The sequence below is a fragment of the Cynocephalus volans genome, chromosome 10, assembly GCF_027409185.1.
Source record: "Cynocephalus volans isolate mCynVol1 chromosome 10, mCynVol1.pri, whole genome shotgun sequence".
Lineage (NCBI taxonomy): Eukaryota > Metazoa > Chordata > Mammalia > Dermoptera > Cynocephalidae > Cynocephalus > Cynocephalus volans.
The window spans coordinates 16,944,949-16,961,057 of NC_084469.1; the positions used below are offsets into that span (position 1 = coordinate 16,944,949).

Here is a 16,109-nt window from a genome sequence, read left to right on the forward strand (position 1 = left end):
CCAGTGAGCTAACCAGCCATCCCTATATGGGATCCGAACCCGTGGCCTTGGTGTTATCAGCACCGCACTCTCCCGAGTGAGCCACAGGCCGGCCCTTGCTATTATATTTTGAATTTAAGTTTTTTTTAAATCTAATATTATTGAAGAGGTGAAGAAAACAAACTTTTAATGAAAGAAATCAGTTCTTCAAAACTTGAGTTTGACAAATGCATGTTGTAAATTAGTATTTTCACTTACCTATATTTTAGATCAACAGAGGAGAATATTTTTGCCACCTCCACCTGGAATTAGAAAATGTGTCATATCCACCAATATCTCTGCAACATCTTTGACAATAGATGGAATCAGGTACAACTTTTGATATTCTCTTAAAGTCAAGGAAGCCAGTTGGCTAATTATAAAACAATACTGAGTTTGCTTCTCTGTGTCCTCCACTAATTCTCTCCTCACCTACTTTTTAATATTCTTAATTTATAATCACCTATCATTTTTTGTAATTATTGATTGCTTTGAACAGGAAATGGAGTAGATGGTGCACACTATATTTGTTTACACTTTTTAACTACTTGGCAACTTGAAGCTTTCTCTTCCCAAATTTAAGCTTTTGTGTAATGCTTCATGGGTTTCACTAAGTAGGACACCAAACCTATTTTTGTACATTACCATTACCAGCATATACCTTAGATGATCTGTCTGATGTTCCCTTCTATCTTGCAGCCCTACTTGGTAGAGTAACTTTGTTCTTCTAATGTTTTTGTGCTGGTATTGTCTCTCACTTTTCCCCTTTTTGTGAAAATGAACTATGATGCAAGTCCCTTATCTTTTTTGGGGTGCAATCAGTGATGCCATCAAATTTTTGAGTAAAATTAGTAGAGAAAAACTTGGAAACTTTTTTGGAGGGGAGGGGGTGGGTCTGTTGGCTGGCTGGTACAGGTTTCGAACCCCTGACCTTGGTGTTACCAGCACCACACTCTAACCAACTGAGTTAACCAGCCAGTCCAAGAAACACTGGGAAATTTTAAGTCTGGACTGGTAGTTCGTGTGAAATTCTTTCAGACTGTTGAACCACATCCCTTTTGGATATTTATCATTTACCCAATATATTTTATGTCCTTAGCTAAGTCTTACTCTCTGCCACAGGAAGTCTGGACCTGAATCCCAAAGATCCTCTATATTTTTTTTAAGTAAAATGGTCATCCAGATCTGAGAGGAAGTCTGATTGCCTCTGCTTTTCTCCTTCGCTTTAAAAATAGTGGTTTCATAAGGGATTAGGGGAGCAGCTCTCCTGAGTAAATTGAAATTTGTAATTTTCTGTTTCCAGCACAGGCAAAAGCCATTAAATAGCATGTCTTAGTGAATGATAGATTTACTGCTATTCCTTAGTTCCTTACCTGACTTGTCCTCCTTTTAATTGGCTTAAAATGGTATGTTAAAAGCTAGTTGGAATTAGATTCTGAACCTGTTAGGACAGTCTAGAGCTGACTTTCAAATTTGTTTATTTTTTTATTGAGGTGATATTTACATAACAAAATCAATCATTTAAAAGTGACCAATTAAGTGGTATTTTGCACAATATGGTATTGTGCAACCACTACCTCTATCTAGTTCTAAAACATTTTATTACCCCAAAATAAACCCTACACTCATTGAGTAGATACTCCACATTCCTCTCTCCTCCCCTGCCCCTGGCAACCACCAGTCTGCTTTCTGTTTCTATGTATTTCTTTTTCTGGATATGTCATAGAAATAAAATCGTATAATATGTGACTTTTTGTGTCTGGTTTCTTTGATTTAGCATAATGGGGTTTTTTTGTGTGTGTATGTGTGTGTTATTTTGAAAGTTTATTATACAATCCCAGATATTTTTTTTCTGGTTTCTAAAGTTTACAGGGGAGGGGAAAAAAGAAAAAAGCCCAGGATAGCTTTTGCCCCACAATATTAGCTGCCTTTTATTTTAATATTAGAAATAGAAACTTCTTTAGAATTTTCATATTTTAGAAAAGCAGTTTCACCATGCTTTCATTAACACAATAAGAAATTTTGAGAGCATTGGTCTAAATGAAGACATTTGAGGGGTTACTTTGAATTCTAGAAGTTGGTAATAGCTGGATAGCCTACTCATTCCTTACTTATAAAAATTTGTATGTCAAGTGAATTGAAAGATATTAAAATATTTTTTCCATATGAATAAAGCAAAATATCTCCATGTACCAATTGAATAACTAATGAAACACAAGAAACATTCTTGGAAAGTGGTTTATAAATCTTTTAAATAACCTCACCTGTAAATATTATATAGTTTAGATTGCTTTCCAGTATCTGATATGACAGTGAAGGTAGGTTTTTTCTCTTTTTGAGTAATTGTATGTTGAATATGTGCACATACCTACCAAAATAAAATCATGGCCTCAATTGGTAGTTTACTGTAGGTTTCCAGGCAGATAGTCCAAAAAAGCAGTTTACACCTAAATGTAGTATGACTGGTTAAATAAAGTGAACCTCCCTCTTCCAACTGTAGAGGATGAGGAAGAGCATGTAGTGAGCATTAGCCAGGCAATAAAGCCTGTTGTAAATAAAAGCCTATGAAGCTAAATAGCTTTACAACAGCTCTTTTTGACAGTGCTGTGCTGGATATCATAATTTGCTTTAGAGGTCAAGGTCAGATGTAAGGCTTTCAGAAAAAAAAAAAATTTGACCCCAAATAAATATGATTAGCATTCTTTGCCCCGTTGAATAGAGCTGAGATTTGAAAGGAGTTGAGGTTCAGAAATGAATAAAAAGGTACCTGGTTCCTGACCCCCTCATTCATGAGTGCATGACCCTGGACACTCAGGGACATATCCAGGTACTCAGCATGGAGAAGTAGGTTGCCCTGGGGCTAAGCCTTGGCCCTGGGAATGGACTTTATTGGGCCTTTGTTCTATGGGGCTTTTAGCATAATGTTTTTGAGGTTCATCCATGTTGTAGCGTGTGTCAATACTTCATTCCTTTTTATGACCCAAATAATATTTCATTGTATATATACTGTAAATTATTCTTCTGTTAAAGACATTGAGGTTGTTTTACCTTTTGGCTATTGTTAATGATGCTACTATGAATGTTTGCCTACAAGTATTGCTTTGAGTACTTGTTTTCATTTCTTTTGGGTGTCTACATAGGAATGGAATTGTTGGGTCCTGTGGTAATTCTGTGTTTAGCTTTTTGAGAAACTGCTAAACTGCTTTCCATGTTGAACCATTTTACATTCTCACAAGCAATATATGAGGGTCCCAATTTCTTGACTTTCATAAATGGCATTGCATTGTGTGGTCGTTAATTTGGTAGAAAAGGAGAACCCAAAGTGGATAAAAAGGAACAAGTCTTCCCTTATTTTCTAGAAACTTAACTTGCTTTCCTTCTCCTTAGATATGTGGTAGATGGTGGCTTTGTGAAGCAATTAAATCACAACCCCAGATTAGGGTTGGACATCCTGGAGGTGGTTCCAATTTCAAAGTAAGTCTCTATGTTCAGCCTTTTTGTTCGAAGAATAGTTGATTAGATAATTTCTGGTTGGTTTGGGGATAGGAAGTAAATTACTTGGGAAACTCACAAAACATTTTGGAGACTTTTGTTTTTTTCTTCTGTAGGAGTGAGGCATTACAGCGAAGTGGCCGAGCTGGCAGGACTTCCTCAGGAAAATGCTTCCGGATCTATAGTAAAGATTTCTGGAACCAGTGCATGCCTGACCATGTGATCCCTGAGATTAAGAGAACTAGTTTGACATCTGTAGTTCTGACCTTAAAGTGCCTTGCCATACACGATGTCATAAGGTATGTGGACCACTTGTAAAAAAGAAAAATTTGTTATGGTGGAGGCAGGCTATTCCTCAAAAATTCTTTTGCAGTATTTGACTCATATATCCCTGAGAGTTGAGACTAACCTATTTTCAAGGTTGGTTTTCATACTGGATGCTTTTCTACTAAACCCAAATAAAAGCCTTCCTCGCATTACTTTATTGGGATTTGATCCCTTGCTCATGTTTTAGGCTTGGCTTAATAGGGGGCCTTGTACAGATATTTATTTGGATTAATTAGTGACTACTGTTTATTTGTAATGAAAGATGTATAATGACCCTAATTCTAGTCAGAAACTATTTTTTTGTAGCTTCTTTTGTATGGCAGAATTTAATGATGATTTCTAATAACGAATATGAATTAAAATGGTTCACAATGAATATGTCATTACAGACCATTTCATTTTCAGTTAGAGGGTAGGACCATCCGCATAACGGGTATTCCGTAAGAGTTTATTGAATGATAACCTAATATCTTTTGTTTTCAACACAGTATTGAACAAGATTGCATTTGATAACTTTGTGAATAAGGAAATAATCTAGAGATGATAGTACTGAATAGGGTATTGTTGTCAAATAGCCAAATCCAAAAAGTATCAATTAATTGCTTAGTTTAGTCTAGATGGAGGTTTTAGTGGTAGTGCACTGAACTTAGCTCTTTCCTGATAAGCATTTTTAATGAAGATGTTGAATGAAGGTATTGAAGTTATGAGTATCAGATTTCTGGAAAGTGTCTTAATATCTAATTGGTAGGTGATTAAAACAAAGCTTTAGAATGATCACAACAGGCCAGAACCTTGGGCAAAAATCAACAAGGAAAAAAAAAAAAATAGAAATTTGGGCTGACTGGTTAGCTCAGTTGGTTAGAGCTCAGCCTTGAAACACCAAGGTCAAGGGATCAGATCCCTGTACTGGCCAGCGCCCTCCCCATAAACGCCCCTCAAAAATAAAAAAAGTCTGAAAGGATACATCTTATATCTGGTGTTTTGGATGTACAGTAAGGAAATTCATGAGGGAAAGATCTGCAATTAGGCTTTCCATTTAGTTCAGTTGGTTAGAGCGTAACTTTATAACACCAGAGTCAGAGGTTTGAATCCCCTTACCAGTCAGCCGCCAAAAAAAAGAAAAAAGATCTGAAATTATCAGATCACCGCAAACCAATATCAACTTGCAGTTATGATTCTGTTTAAAAAAATATTTTTTAAAATCCCACTGGTTTTTTGGCTATAAACTTTGGTTATATCAATAAACTAATGTCTAGATGACAGGGAATTATAGCACTCCTGTTCTGTGTCGGTTACTCAGCATTTGGAGTTCAGTTTTGGATATCATCAAATTTTATGGGAAGTTTGACAACCTAGAGTGTTTCTAGAAGATGGTAATTAGCTATGGTGAGTCTCTTAGAAATGAAATAATTTATAATAAGTGCTTGACAGAATTGGTAATTGGTGGGATCAAGGGAGAAAAATAATTTCACTTTTTACAGATCTGATAATACTATTATATAGAAGAGGAAGCTAATTAGTTTGGTAGTGCTCTAGTACAAGGGCTGAAAACCACAGTCAAACCTTGCTGACCGTTTTTGTAAATAAAGTTTTATTGGAACTCAGCCATGCCCATTCATTTACATATGGCTGCTTTTGCTACAACAGCAGAGTTTAGTAATTATGACAAAGACCATATGGCATGCTAGCCTAAACTTTGTACTATATAGTCCTTTATAGAAAATGTTTACCAACTCTAGCTCTAGAAGCTACTGTGACCTGTTGGTACAAGTTGTAGGAAAGCTAACAGTAGAACAGTCTAAGAGATTTTTGTGTGTTTTTAAATAGAGCTGTCAGGAGGGTGTAGGGGAGGAGAAGTTGTGGACTAACAAGTACAAAACTGTGCTATCTACCCTAAGTGAATCACTGTGTAGTATATGCATTTTTTCCCCCCCAGCCACTGGCTGGTTTGGGGATCTAAACCCATGACCTTGGTGTTATAAGAATAAGACTGTGCTCTAACCAACTGAGCTAACTAGCAAGCCCAGTAAATGCATGTATTGAAACAACACACTGTACTCCACAAAAATAAACAAAATTGAAAAAAATAGTTAAAAAAATAAATTAATAAAATACAGCTGTCAGTTTGGAGTGGACATTTATGTAAGGTATTGGATTTTTTGTTCTTTATTGGACCTTTTTCAAGGCGAGAAATTGGAATAGATGATTTTTCGTCTTAAGACTTAAGGTAGGCTGCCTGGTTTGCTCAGTTGGTTGGAGTGCAGTGTTATAACACCAAGGTCAAGGGTTAGAATCCCTGTACTGGCCAGCCTCCCCTCCAAAACAACACTAGGGCCGGCCCGTGGCTCACTCGGGAGAGTGTGGTGCTGATAACACCAAGGCCGTGGGTTCGGATCCCATATAGGGATGGCCGGTTTGCTCACTGGCTGAGCGTGGTGCTGACAACACCAAGTCAAGGGTTAAGATCCCCTGACTGGTCATCTTTAAAAAAAAAAACAACAACAACACTAAAGGTAGAAAAATAATTCAGTGCAGATGATATTAAGTAATTATCATTCCTATTTTTAAAAAAATATATATTCACACTTGGTTATATGCCACTCTGCTATCCTTTGTGAATATTATTCTTAATTTTTTGGTTAATTTTCTTATGTTCATTAATGGTATCATGGTAATGTAAGAGAATGCTCTTATTTCCAGGAGATGCATGCTAAAGTGTTTTGGGAGTGAAGCAGCCTTGTATTTGTAATTTGTTTTCAGATAGTTCAGCAGAAAATAAGTACATATAAATGTATACATATGTAATGCAAATATGGCAAAGTTAATTGAATATACTTCTTTCATCTAAAAGCATTTGTGGTACTATTAAACAATGTGTAATTTTTGGCCACTTTCAATTAATTTTTCTCCACTTTCATAAAAATTTAGTAAAAAAACAATTGTGGACTTCAGAAGAGAGTAAACTTGACATTGGCTGTGAAGGATGTGGCAGAAATAAGATAAGGAGAATGGAATGGTGAGAGTATTCTAGCTAACAGGAATCAAAAGTGCTTCTTGAATTAGCGGAGTATGGTTCATAAGAAATTATTTCCTCTTATGCTGAATGCTAATCGTGATCATATTATGTTTAAAAAAAGAAGAGGACTTGAAAAATAGGAGAAGTAAAACCTTTAAGAACATTTTCATCATGTGTATAAAATCCTGCTCTGTTCAAAGAATGGCCTTTCATTTCATGTTTCATTTAAATACACAGGTTTCCCTATTTGGATCCACCTAATGAGAGACTTATTTTGGAAGCTCTTAAACAACTTTACCAGTGTGATGCTATTGACAGGTAAAAAAAACCCAACCAAAACAGACATTGATCTCTTTTTAAACAGGGCTCTAAATACCTTTCTTTATCAGTAGAAAATGATTTGTTTAAATGGAATGGATTGTTTTACTTGAAATTAGAATTTGTCCTCAGTCTTTCTTCACAATTCTGATTTAAAAACTGCTATAAAACCATTTTCATTTAATATTGGTATTACTTAACAAGTAATTTCTGAGTACTATTTTAGTGCCAAGTGTTATGCTGGGTACATAAACACAATAAGAGAGCCAGCCTTGTTCTCATAATTGTGTGTGATGGGGGAGGGTTTGATTATTCTTCTCTCATTTTTTCAAGGACTTCCTCTATGCTTCTGTAGCATGTTTGTATCTTTTTTTATACTATTTTATTCTGCCTCGTTATTTAGTTTTTCGAATGTATTAAGGCTCTTGACAGGGGATTTATCATTTTTATGTTCCTCTTATCAATTACAACAGGGTTTTATTTTCTTATATTGAATTGAATTTCTGGAGGCGATTTAAGATTATCTAGATTATATCTGATTTATTCTGAATGATGAAGATTACATTTGGATTCTCCCAAATGTAAGAACTCTTTCTTTCTATTAAGGAGTGGCCATGTGACCAGACTGGGTTTGTCGATGGTGGAGTTTCCTCTCCCTCCACATCTGACATGTGCAGTAATAAAGGCTGCCTCGCTGGATTGTGAAGATCTACTACTTCCAATAGCAGCAATGTTGTCTGTGGAAAATGTCTTCATTAGACCCGGTAAGAAGCTTATTGATAAGTTTTTTTGTTTGTTTTTTCTAATTAATAGACTTTACTTTTTAAAGGAGTTTTAGGTTTACAAAAAAATTGAGTGGGAGATACAGAGGGTTCACATTTACCTCCTCAATCCCCTATAGACACACAGTTTCTCCTATTGTGAGGGTACTTCAGAAAGTTCATGAAAAAATTTGTATTACCTTTGAATTCTGTTTTTCTATGAACTTTTTGAAGTGCCCTCGTATTAATATATTTCATTTGCATGGTATATTTGTTACAATTGAACCAATATTAATACATTATTAACTAAAGGGATCACTCTTTGTGTTGTATATTCTATGAGTTTTGACAAATGTGTGATGACACATATCCACCGTTACAGTATCATACTTAATAGTTTTATTGCCTTAAATTTCCCCTGTGCTTCACCTATTCATCCCTACATTCCTTCCCATAACCCTCTGGAAACCACTGATCTTTTTACTGTCTCCATAGTTTTGCCTTTTACAGAATGCCATATAATTGGAATCATACAGTACTTAACCTTTTCCAATTGCCTTCTTTCACTCTGCAATATGCATTTAAGTTTCCTCCATGTCTTCTTGTGACATGATAGATAATTTCTTTTGACCTCTGAATAGTATTCCACTGTATGGAATTTGTTTGTTTACTCATTCATCTATCGAAGGATATGTTGGCTGCTTTTTCATGTTTTGGCAATTATGAATAAAGCTGCTATAAATATCCATGTTAAGGTTTTTGTGTGAACATAGGCTTTCAACTCATTGCTGGATCATATGGTAAGAGTTTGTTTAGTTTTGTAAGAAACTGCCAAGCTGTCTTCCAAAGTAGCTGTACTGTTTTGTATTCCCACCAGCAGTGAACCTGAGAGTTCCTGTTGCTTCACATCCTGGTGGTATTAGTGTTTTGGATATTGGCCATTCTGGTAGGTGTGTAGTGGTACCTCATTGTTTTATTAATTTGCAGTTCCCTGATAACATAAGATGTCGAGCATCTTTTTATATGTGTATTTGCCTTCCACGTATCTTCTTTGGTGAGATGTATGTTCAGGTTTTTTTTAATTGGGTTGTTTGTTTTCTCATTGTTCAGTTTAAAGAGCTCTTTGCATATTTGGGATAATAGTTCTTTATCAGAAATATCTTTTGTAAATATTTCCTCTAAGTCTGTGACTTATCTTCTCATCATCTTGATGTCACCTTTCACAGAGCAGGAGTGTTTTTTAATGAAATCCAGCTTATCAATTATTTCTTTCGTAAATCGTGCCTTTGGTCCTGTATCTAAAAAGTCATTGCTATATCCAAGGTCATCTAGGTTTTGTCCTATATTGTCTTTTAGTAGTTGGATGTCTGGTTGTTTTAGCACCGTTTGTTCAAAATTCTGTCCTCTCTATTGAAATGCCTTTGCTCCTTTGTCAAAGATCAATTGACTGTATTTGTATGGATCTGTTTCTGAGCTCTGTATTCTGTTCCATTGATCTGTCTATTCTGCCAGTACTACACTGTCTTGGTTATTGGAGATTTATAGTAACTCTTAAAGTTAGGTAGGGTCAATTCTCTGACTTTTTTTTTTTTTTTTTTTTTTTTTTTGGTGGCTGGCTGGTTCAGGAATCAAACCCTGGACCTTGGTGTTGTCAGCACCACCCTCTAATCAGGTGACCTCATCGGCCAGTCCTAATTCTCTTTGTTCTTTCCCTTCAACGTTGTTTTGGCTGTTCTAGGTATTTTTCATTTCCACATAAACTTAAACCCAGTTTGTTGAAATCACAAAGTAACTTGCTGGGATTTTAGTAGGGATTGTGTTGAATCTATAGATCAATTTGGGAAGAAGTAACGCCTTGACAGTATTGAAATCTTCCTATCCATCTGTCCATTTTTTTTAGATCTCCAGTAATTCACTGAGCATTTGTTGAAGATTTACCATATGCCCAGTCCTGGAACAGGAAACTAAGAATAAACACTTTTTATGTTTTGTTATCCTTAAACTTAGTTGTTTGGCATAGGGAATATATAATGTTCCTGGCTGAGAGTTAATATCCTTTCACTGGTAAAGGAGGATAACAGGGTGGACCTTTGTTCTTTTATAGTACATTAGTAATATATTAACCTTTTTTTCTAGAATCAAAAGAAAAGATTGTTCAGCCTTTATATCCTTAAAGAATTCTTTTAAAGTTTCCGTGTAAACTTCTGTTTACTTCTTTTTTGGTGTGTTAGTATGGGATACAACTTGATTTGATACATGTCAGCTTAGCTTTCATCTAATGGGGTAATTTTTTTTCAGGAAGCTCATGAGCAGATAATACACTTTGTCTGTAGACTAACAATAGACTAGTGTGTGCTGTCTTACTGGCCTTATCCATTTATAGGCTGTGAGTGTTGGGTTCAGAATGGTTTATCATTGTCATGATTATAATGGAGAATGCATTTTTCTATAAAAATACTCTGTAAATTAATCAGTGTGCTGCCTACCCCAAATATGAGTAGATTGCCGTGTTAAGTGTCAGAATCTTGATTCTAGTAATACTGTTAATTCCAAGTATTTTTTCCTAGTAAAATACTACGTACAATAAATAATGTTGACTGGTTTTCATTAGGTAGTATCAAAGCTGAAAATACTCTAAAAACTATTACAGAGTATTGAAGTGGTAGTCAAGAGTGTAGGTTTCTGTCCAACTCCACTGCTACCTAATTATGTGACTATGGGCTTACCTCGCTTTCCTAGACTTGATTTTTTCATTTGTAAAACCAGGGAGTTAGATTAAGGTGATACAACTCTCCTAGTCTTTTAAGGATATAAAAAGAAAATGTTTTTTTCCTTATTGGAATATTTAAATAGACAAAACCAGTCTAATGTTAGCTTTTTTCTTTTTTTTGGTAACATTTTATTATAATTTCAAACTTGAAAAGAAACGTTGCAAGAATAGTAAAAGAACTCCTTTATACCTTCTATCCAGTTTCAGCAGTTTTTAACATTTCACCTCCTTTGCTTTATTATTCTCTGTCTCTCTCTGTCTGTATCTCTCTGTATATGTATATACACACACAAAGGGTCTTCAAAAAGTTCATGGAAAGATTCATATTATCTTTTAATTTTTCCACAGACTTTTTGAAGTATCCATATATATGTATATACATACATACATATGCTTTTTTTCTTTTTCTGAATCATTTAAGAGTAAATTGAAAACATTGTGCTTCCTTATTACAAAATACTCATATTTACTAAGAACAAGAGCAATCTCTTATTTAACCATAGTACATTTATCAAAATTAGGAAATGTAACATTGATATAATATTAGTGTCTAATCCAGAGTCCATATTCAAATTGTTCATTTTCCCTAGAATATGTAAAAAGTAGTTTCAAATTGCTAAGCTATAACACTGTAAAAGGCAACACTATATAACTAGAGTTCAATATTTGTTTATAGTTTTTTTAAGGTAAAATTTACATAGAAAGAAATGTATGAATCTTAAGTGTATCATTCAATAAAATTTCTGAAATGCATACACCTAGATAACCCACATCCCTCTCAAGAAATAGAACATTTTTATCACTCCAGAAAGTTCCCTTATTGCCACTTCCCAGTCAAATATCACTCCACCTCTCCCCAATCAGTCACTTTTCTGATATATTTTTTTGGGTGGGGGGAATCTTCACCTATTCTGAAACTTCGTATAAGTAGAGTTATACAATATGTACTTTTTTGTGTCTAGCCTTTTTTGGTCGACATAGTGTATGTGAGATTCATCCATATTGTTGTATGTATCAGTGCTTTGTTCTTTTTACTGTTGAGTTGTATTCCATTGAATGAACATACTACATTTGGTTTACCCCTTATCCAGTTGATAGGTGTTTGTATTGTTTTTGTTTAGTGCTATTTATGAGTAAAACTTTTGAACATTCTTGTGTATCTTTTATAGCTCTATACAAGTTGAGTATCCCTTACCTGAAATGCTTGGGACCAGAAGTTTCTGATTTCAGATTTTTTTGGATTTTGGAATATTTGCAGAATACGTAGTGGCTGAGCATCCCTACTTTGAAAATATGAAATCTGACATGCTCCACCAAGCATTTCCTTTGTACATCTTGTCAGTACTCAGAAAATTTCAGATTTTGGAGCATTTCAGATTTTTGGATTAAGGATGCTCAACCTGTATTTTTATTTCTCTTAGGTAAGGTAAATGCCTAGGAAAGAAATTGCTGTGCTATTGAATAGGTGTATGTTTAACTTTAAGACCTGCCAAATCTTTTCCCAAAGTAGTTGTTCCATTTTAAAATCTCACCAGCAATGTTCAAGAGTGCAGCTTGCGCTACGTCTTCTTTAGCATTTGGTATTGTCAGTCATTTTCATTTTAAACATTCTATCATGTACCTCTTTGTGGTTTTAATTTGCATTTTCCGGATGATTAATAATGTTGAGCACTTTTTCATGTGCCTGTTGACCATTTATCTGTCTTCCTTTGTGAAGTATCTGTTAAAATATTTTGCCCATGTCTTAAATTTTAAAAAAATAATAATAATTTGGTGATTCTTTGTTCTGCCAGCCCGGGTCTATGGTTGAGCCCTTCTACTTTTAATTTTGTTTATTGTACTTGTCAGCTCCAGTGGTCAGCTGATGATTGGTTGGAGGTTATACCTAAGCCACTTAAGCCAGTGGTGATTTCACCTTTTACTGTTGGATCTGTGTTGTGTGGTTTGGAGACTACTTTCATGGTTGATGGAGTTTATGAGTTTGTCCTTTGTTCAGCCAAGGACCAGTTCCCCTCTCCCTTTGCTCCTCAGAAGACATAACTATGGGCATGTGCACAGTCTTCAGAACACGGATGACTATGGTTTTATTAGGTTTCTCTGAGTCTTCTTTACTGATTTGTTAAATTTTTGGTTGGTCTGCCTCTATTGGTATCAAACCAAGTTGTTAGTCTCCACTGATTGCTAACTGATTGCTCTATTATTTCTGACAGTGCATAAATTGCTCCATATTCTGATCCAAATAAAATTGAGCACCTTGGCAGAGGCAAGATATTACAGATCTTTGACAATGCTTGTGCCCATCCTCCCTTGGGAATAATCTCTTTGCTATGGAGCCGGAGTTGGTGGGTAAATGGAGGCCTGCTCTTCACTGGCTGCCCCACCTGGATCCTCTCTATAGAGCAGAAGCTTGGGATTGGGGGGTGGTAGGAACTGGTGCTGCGGCTACCACCACTGCATCTTCCCCAGTACAAAGCCTGATGAGATGCCATCTCTGGATGTTCACTGGCTGCAAACAAACAAAATAACAAACCAACCTGGGAGCTGGTAGTAGTGGGAGCTACCACTCAGCCCTAAACCCACTGTAACAGCTCTTCTGCAATGCAAAGCTGTGGGGGAATAGGGGATGGCATTCTTCATTAGCTTCCCTACAGAACAGGCACTGGTAGTGAGGGAAAGAGTGCCACTTTCAGGCTGCCAAGCCCTCTGGAATAACTCTTCCACACACAGAGCTGTGAGGGGACGGGGCATGCTTCTTCTTCCTACTGAATTCCATAGATTTTTTGTAAGCCCTTTGATCAGTCTCCAGAGACTTCAAGTGATTTTCTTTGGTAATTTTGTCTAGTTTAATGGATGTCTCTCTGGGAGAGAGGTTTTGCCTAATTACTAAACCACCATTCTATATATGTGTGTATAGTCAAAAATTCAAACACTACAAAAGAATTTAAGTGAAAAGTAAGTCTCCCTCTTAAACTTATCCCCAGGTCTGAGTCCTAGAGGCAGCAACTGCTACCAACTTTTTATTTATGCTTGAAAAGATAAGCCTGCTAGATACATAAATTACCTAGGCTTTTAAACTTGGGTAATCAAGAACTTCAGCTGCTGGAAAGTGCAGCTTCAGTTTTTGAGCATGTGATTTGTTGAGATCTTGTCACACCCCAAATGTGCTGCATTGGCTTTTCACCTGCTTTGAAGTGCACTTAAAGTCTTTATAGGTTAAGCAATCCTTTCTGGCTTGGGTCTTAGTTGTTGTAGATCACCTACTTCAGTTTATTTATACTTATCATTGGTAAAACTGGCTAGTGTTCTCAGATCTGAACATTGAGTTAAGATTTTAAACATCAGAACAATGATTCTTTCAACATGTATAGTAATCTTTCTCTTTTGCCGTAGTAAACTGTGTAGAAATATCTGCTAGAATATCTATTGCTTTACAAGGCAGACAATGGAATGAGGGCTGTTAAATATTTTTTAGGTGGCAAACAGCATTGCCTTATAATAGAACAAATTTAAAATAACATTTAAAATTTTTATTTTAAATGTTTTCATTGTTATATTTTTAGAAACAAAGGCTACATCATGTGTGTGTGGCACTTAGCCTTGTTCCTCTGCTTCAACTCTGAGGACTGTTATTATTGAAATCTTTTTTGTGTAATAGTTTTGTTTTCTGATTGATTATTGTATAGAAAAGTACTGAATTATCTTCCCAAGGGAAGAAGTTCAGCTGGTATTGCCTTGTTTTGCTGCTTCAGCTTCTTACTTATAGTTGTTGCCTATGTGACATCTACCTCTTTGATGAGGTAAAACTGATAATGGACTCTCATCTGGGGAAAGTTAATAAACTAAAGAAAATGTCAAGTCTACTGAGAAAACAATCAACAATGGATAAACTATCATTTAATCAGAGGATAAACTTTCTGAGATTTATCAACTGTATGTAATGTGGGTTTAGACTTTCCTATACCTACCCTGAATTTATGGTGGGACTTCGTGCGAGTTTTAATTTTAATTAATTAGGTTATATTTGAGGGAAGAGGTAGGAAAAAGGAACAAGAATATGCTCTGTCTTTTCTTTTAACTTTGAAAATAATGGTGGGGAGATATACAGACACAGAGAGAGACAGAGACAGACACAGAGGAGAAACAGAGAGAAGGTAGTAATGTACAATGGAGAGCCAAGAAGCTCTCTAAATTTTTTAAAGTTTAAGCAGGCAGCCACTCTAAACAACAACTGACCATAGAGAGTTAATCTTCATAAAACATGAGCTGAGTTTAAAATTATAATCCACTAAAATTTGTTGCAAAGTTATTCTGACATCCTAAGAGATGATGACCCATCTATGTAAATTACTGTAGTAGGTATTACAGCCAAATTGAAGGTTTCTAGGGTTAGGTGGAGGCAAGAAGGGAAGAACTGGACCCTGGCTAGAAGCATCTCTGAGGCTTCATAACCCAGGGGAACCAGGCAGCTGGGGCTCTGCATTTCTGTAGCAGGGAACACCATGATTCAAGTATTCCAGGAGTGCCTGGCTCATAAGCTTGTCTCCTAGTGTTGGAAGCCAGGATGGAGTTGATGCTGGAGTCTGTGAAATTTGACTTTTGGCATAATACCTTCTGGGGAATGGTAGTTGGGTGCTTGAAATGAGATGACTTGGGTTAAGAATCAGTATCCTTGAGCAGTTCGATAGCAGAGCCATTTGTATGGTCTGAGATAAATTGTATTCTCCTTTTGTCTCTAGCTGTTACCTAGGTAACATAGTTGGAAGCTACTTAAAGACTGGGATGAAAGACTTTATACGTTCATGAATATTAATCAGGTTGCTTTCCTCCTAATTGCCGCTGTGCAGATTCACATTGGAGAAAAAACAAACAAGGTGAGTGTAGGCATTTAATGTAAAGTAGAGCTAAATTGCTTCTCTAATTCTCCTTTTAGTTGATCCAGAGTACCAAAAGGAAGCAGAACAGAGACATCGAGAATTGGCAGCTAAAGCTGGAGGATTTAATGACTTTGCAACATTAGCTGTCATCTTTGAACAATGCAAATCAAGGTATGTGAGGTACTCTTTTGTACTGGAAAATGTCAGTTTGTTATATATCTCCAATATGTACTTACTGTGTCACTTTAGACAGTAAGATTCAATGGGAATGATATTGACCTCAAGGTATTTTGAACATCAGTGAGATTATCTATATGACTGTTACTTAGTAGGCATTTCGTGTATAATATTGGTTTTCTTTTTTCTTTCCCCAAACCTTTCCTGGAAATGTCCTTATAGAATTTTGCTTCTATATAGATAGGATAGATGAGAAAATGAGTAGATGTTTGTTAATGTGTGAATATGTATATATGTATATATAAATAAGTCCATTTACAAATTATTTTTTAATTTAGTCAGAGGCAGTTAACATT

The 16,109-nt window shown here is 35.7% G+C and overlaps 1 protein-coding gene and 1 non-coding gene across 3 annotated transcripts in view; one reads left to right on the plus strand and one right to left on the minus strand.

Moving 5' to 3' along the window:
- DHX40 (DEAH-box helicase 40) overlaps positions 1–16,109 on the plus strand; it is a 39,621-nt gene that overhangs the window by 15,217 nt on the left and 8,295 nt on the right. For both annotated transcript variants that reach the window (XM_063110441.1, XM_063110442.1), the window contains exons 8-13: positions 249–348; positions 3,406–3,492; positions 3,627–3,809; positions 7,091–7,171; positions 7,778–7,935; positions 15,633–15,747. In XM_063110441.1, the coding sequence (XP_062966511.1) occupies positions 249–348; positions 3,406–3,492; positions 3,627–3,809; positions 7,091–7,171; positions 7,778–7,935; positions 15,633–15,747 (724 nt within the window). The remainder of the gene's footprint in view (positions 1–248; positions 349–3,405; positions 3,493–3,626; positions 3,810–7,090; positions 7,172–7,777; positions 7,936–15,632; positions 15,748–16,109) is intronic.
- Positions 922–995, minus strand: TRNAT-GGU (transfer RNA threonine (anticodon GGU)). The gene has a single exon. It is a non-coding gene; the product is annotated as a tRNA-Thr (tRNA).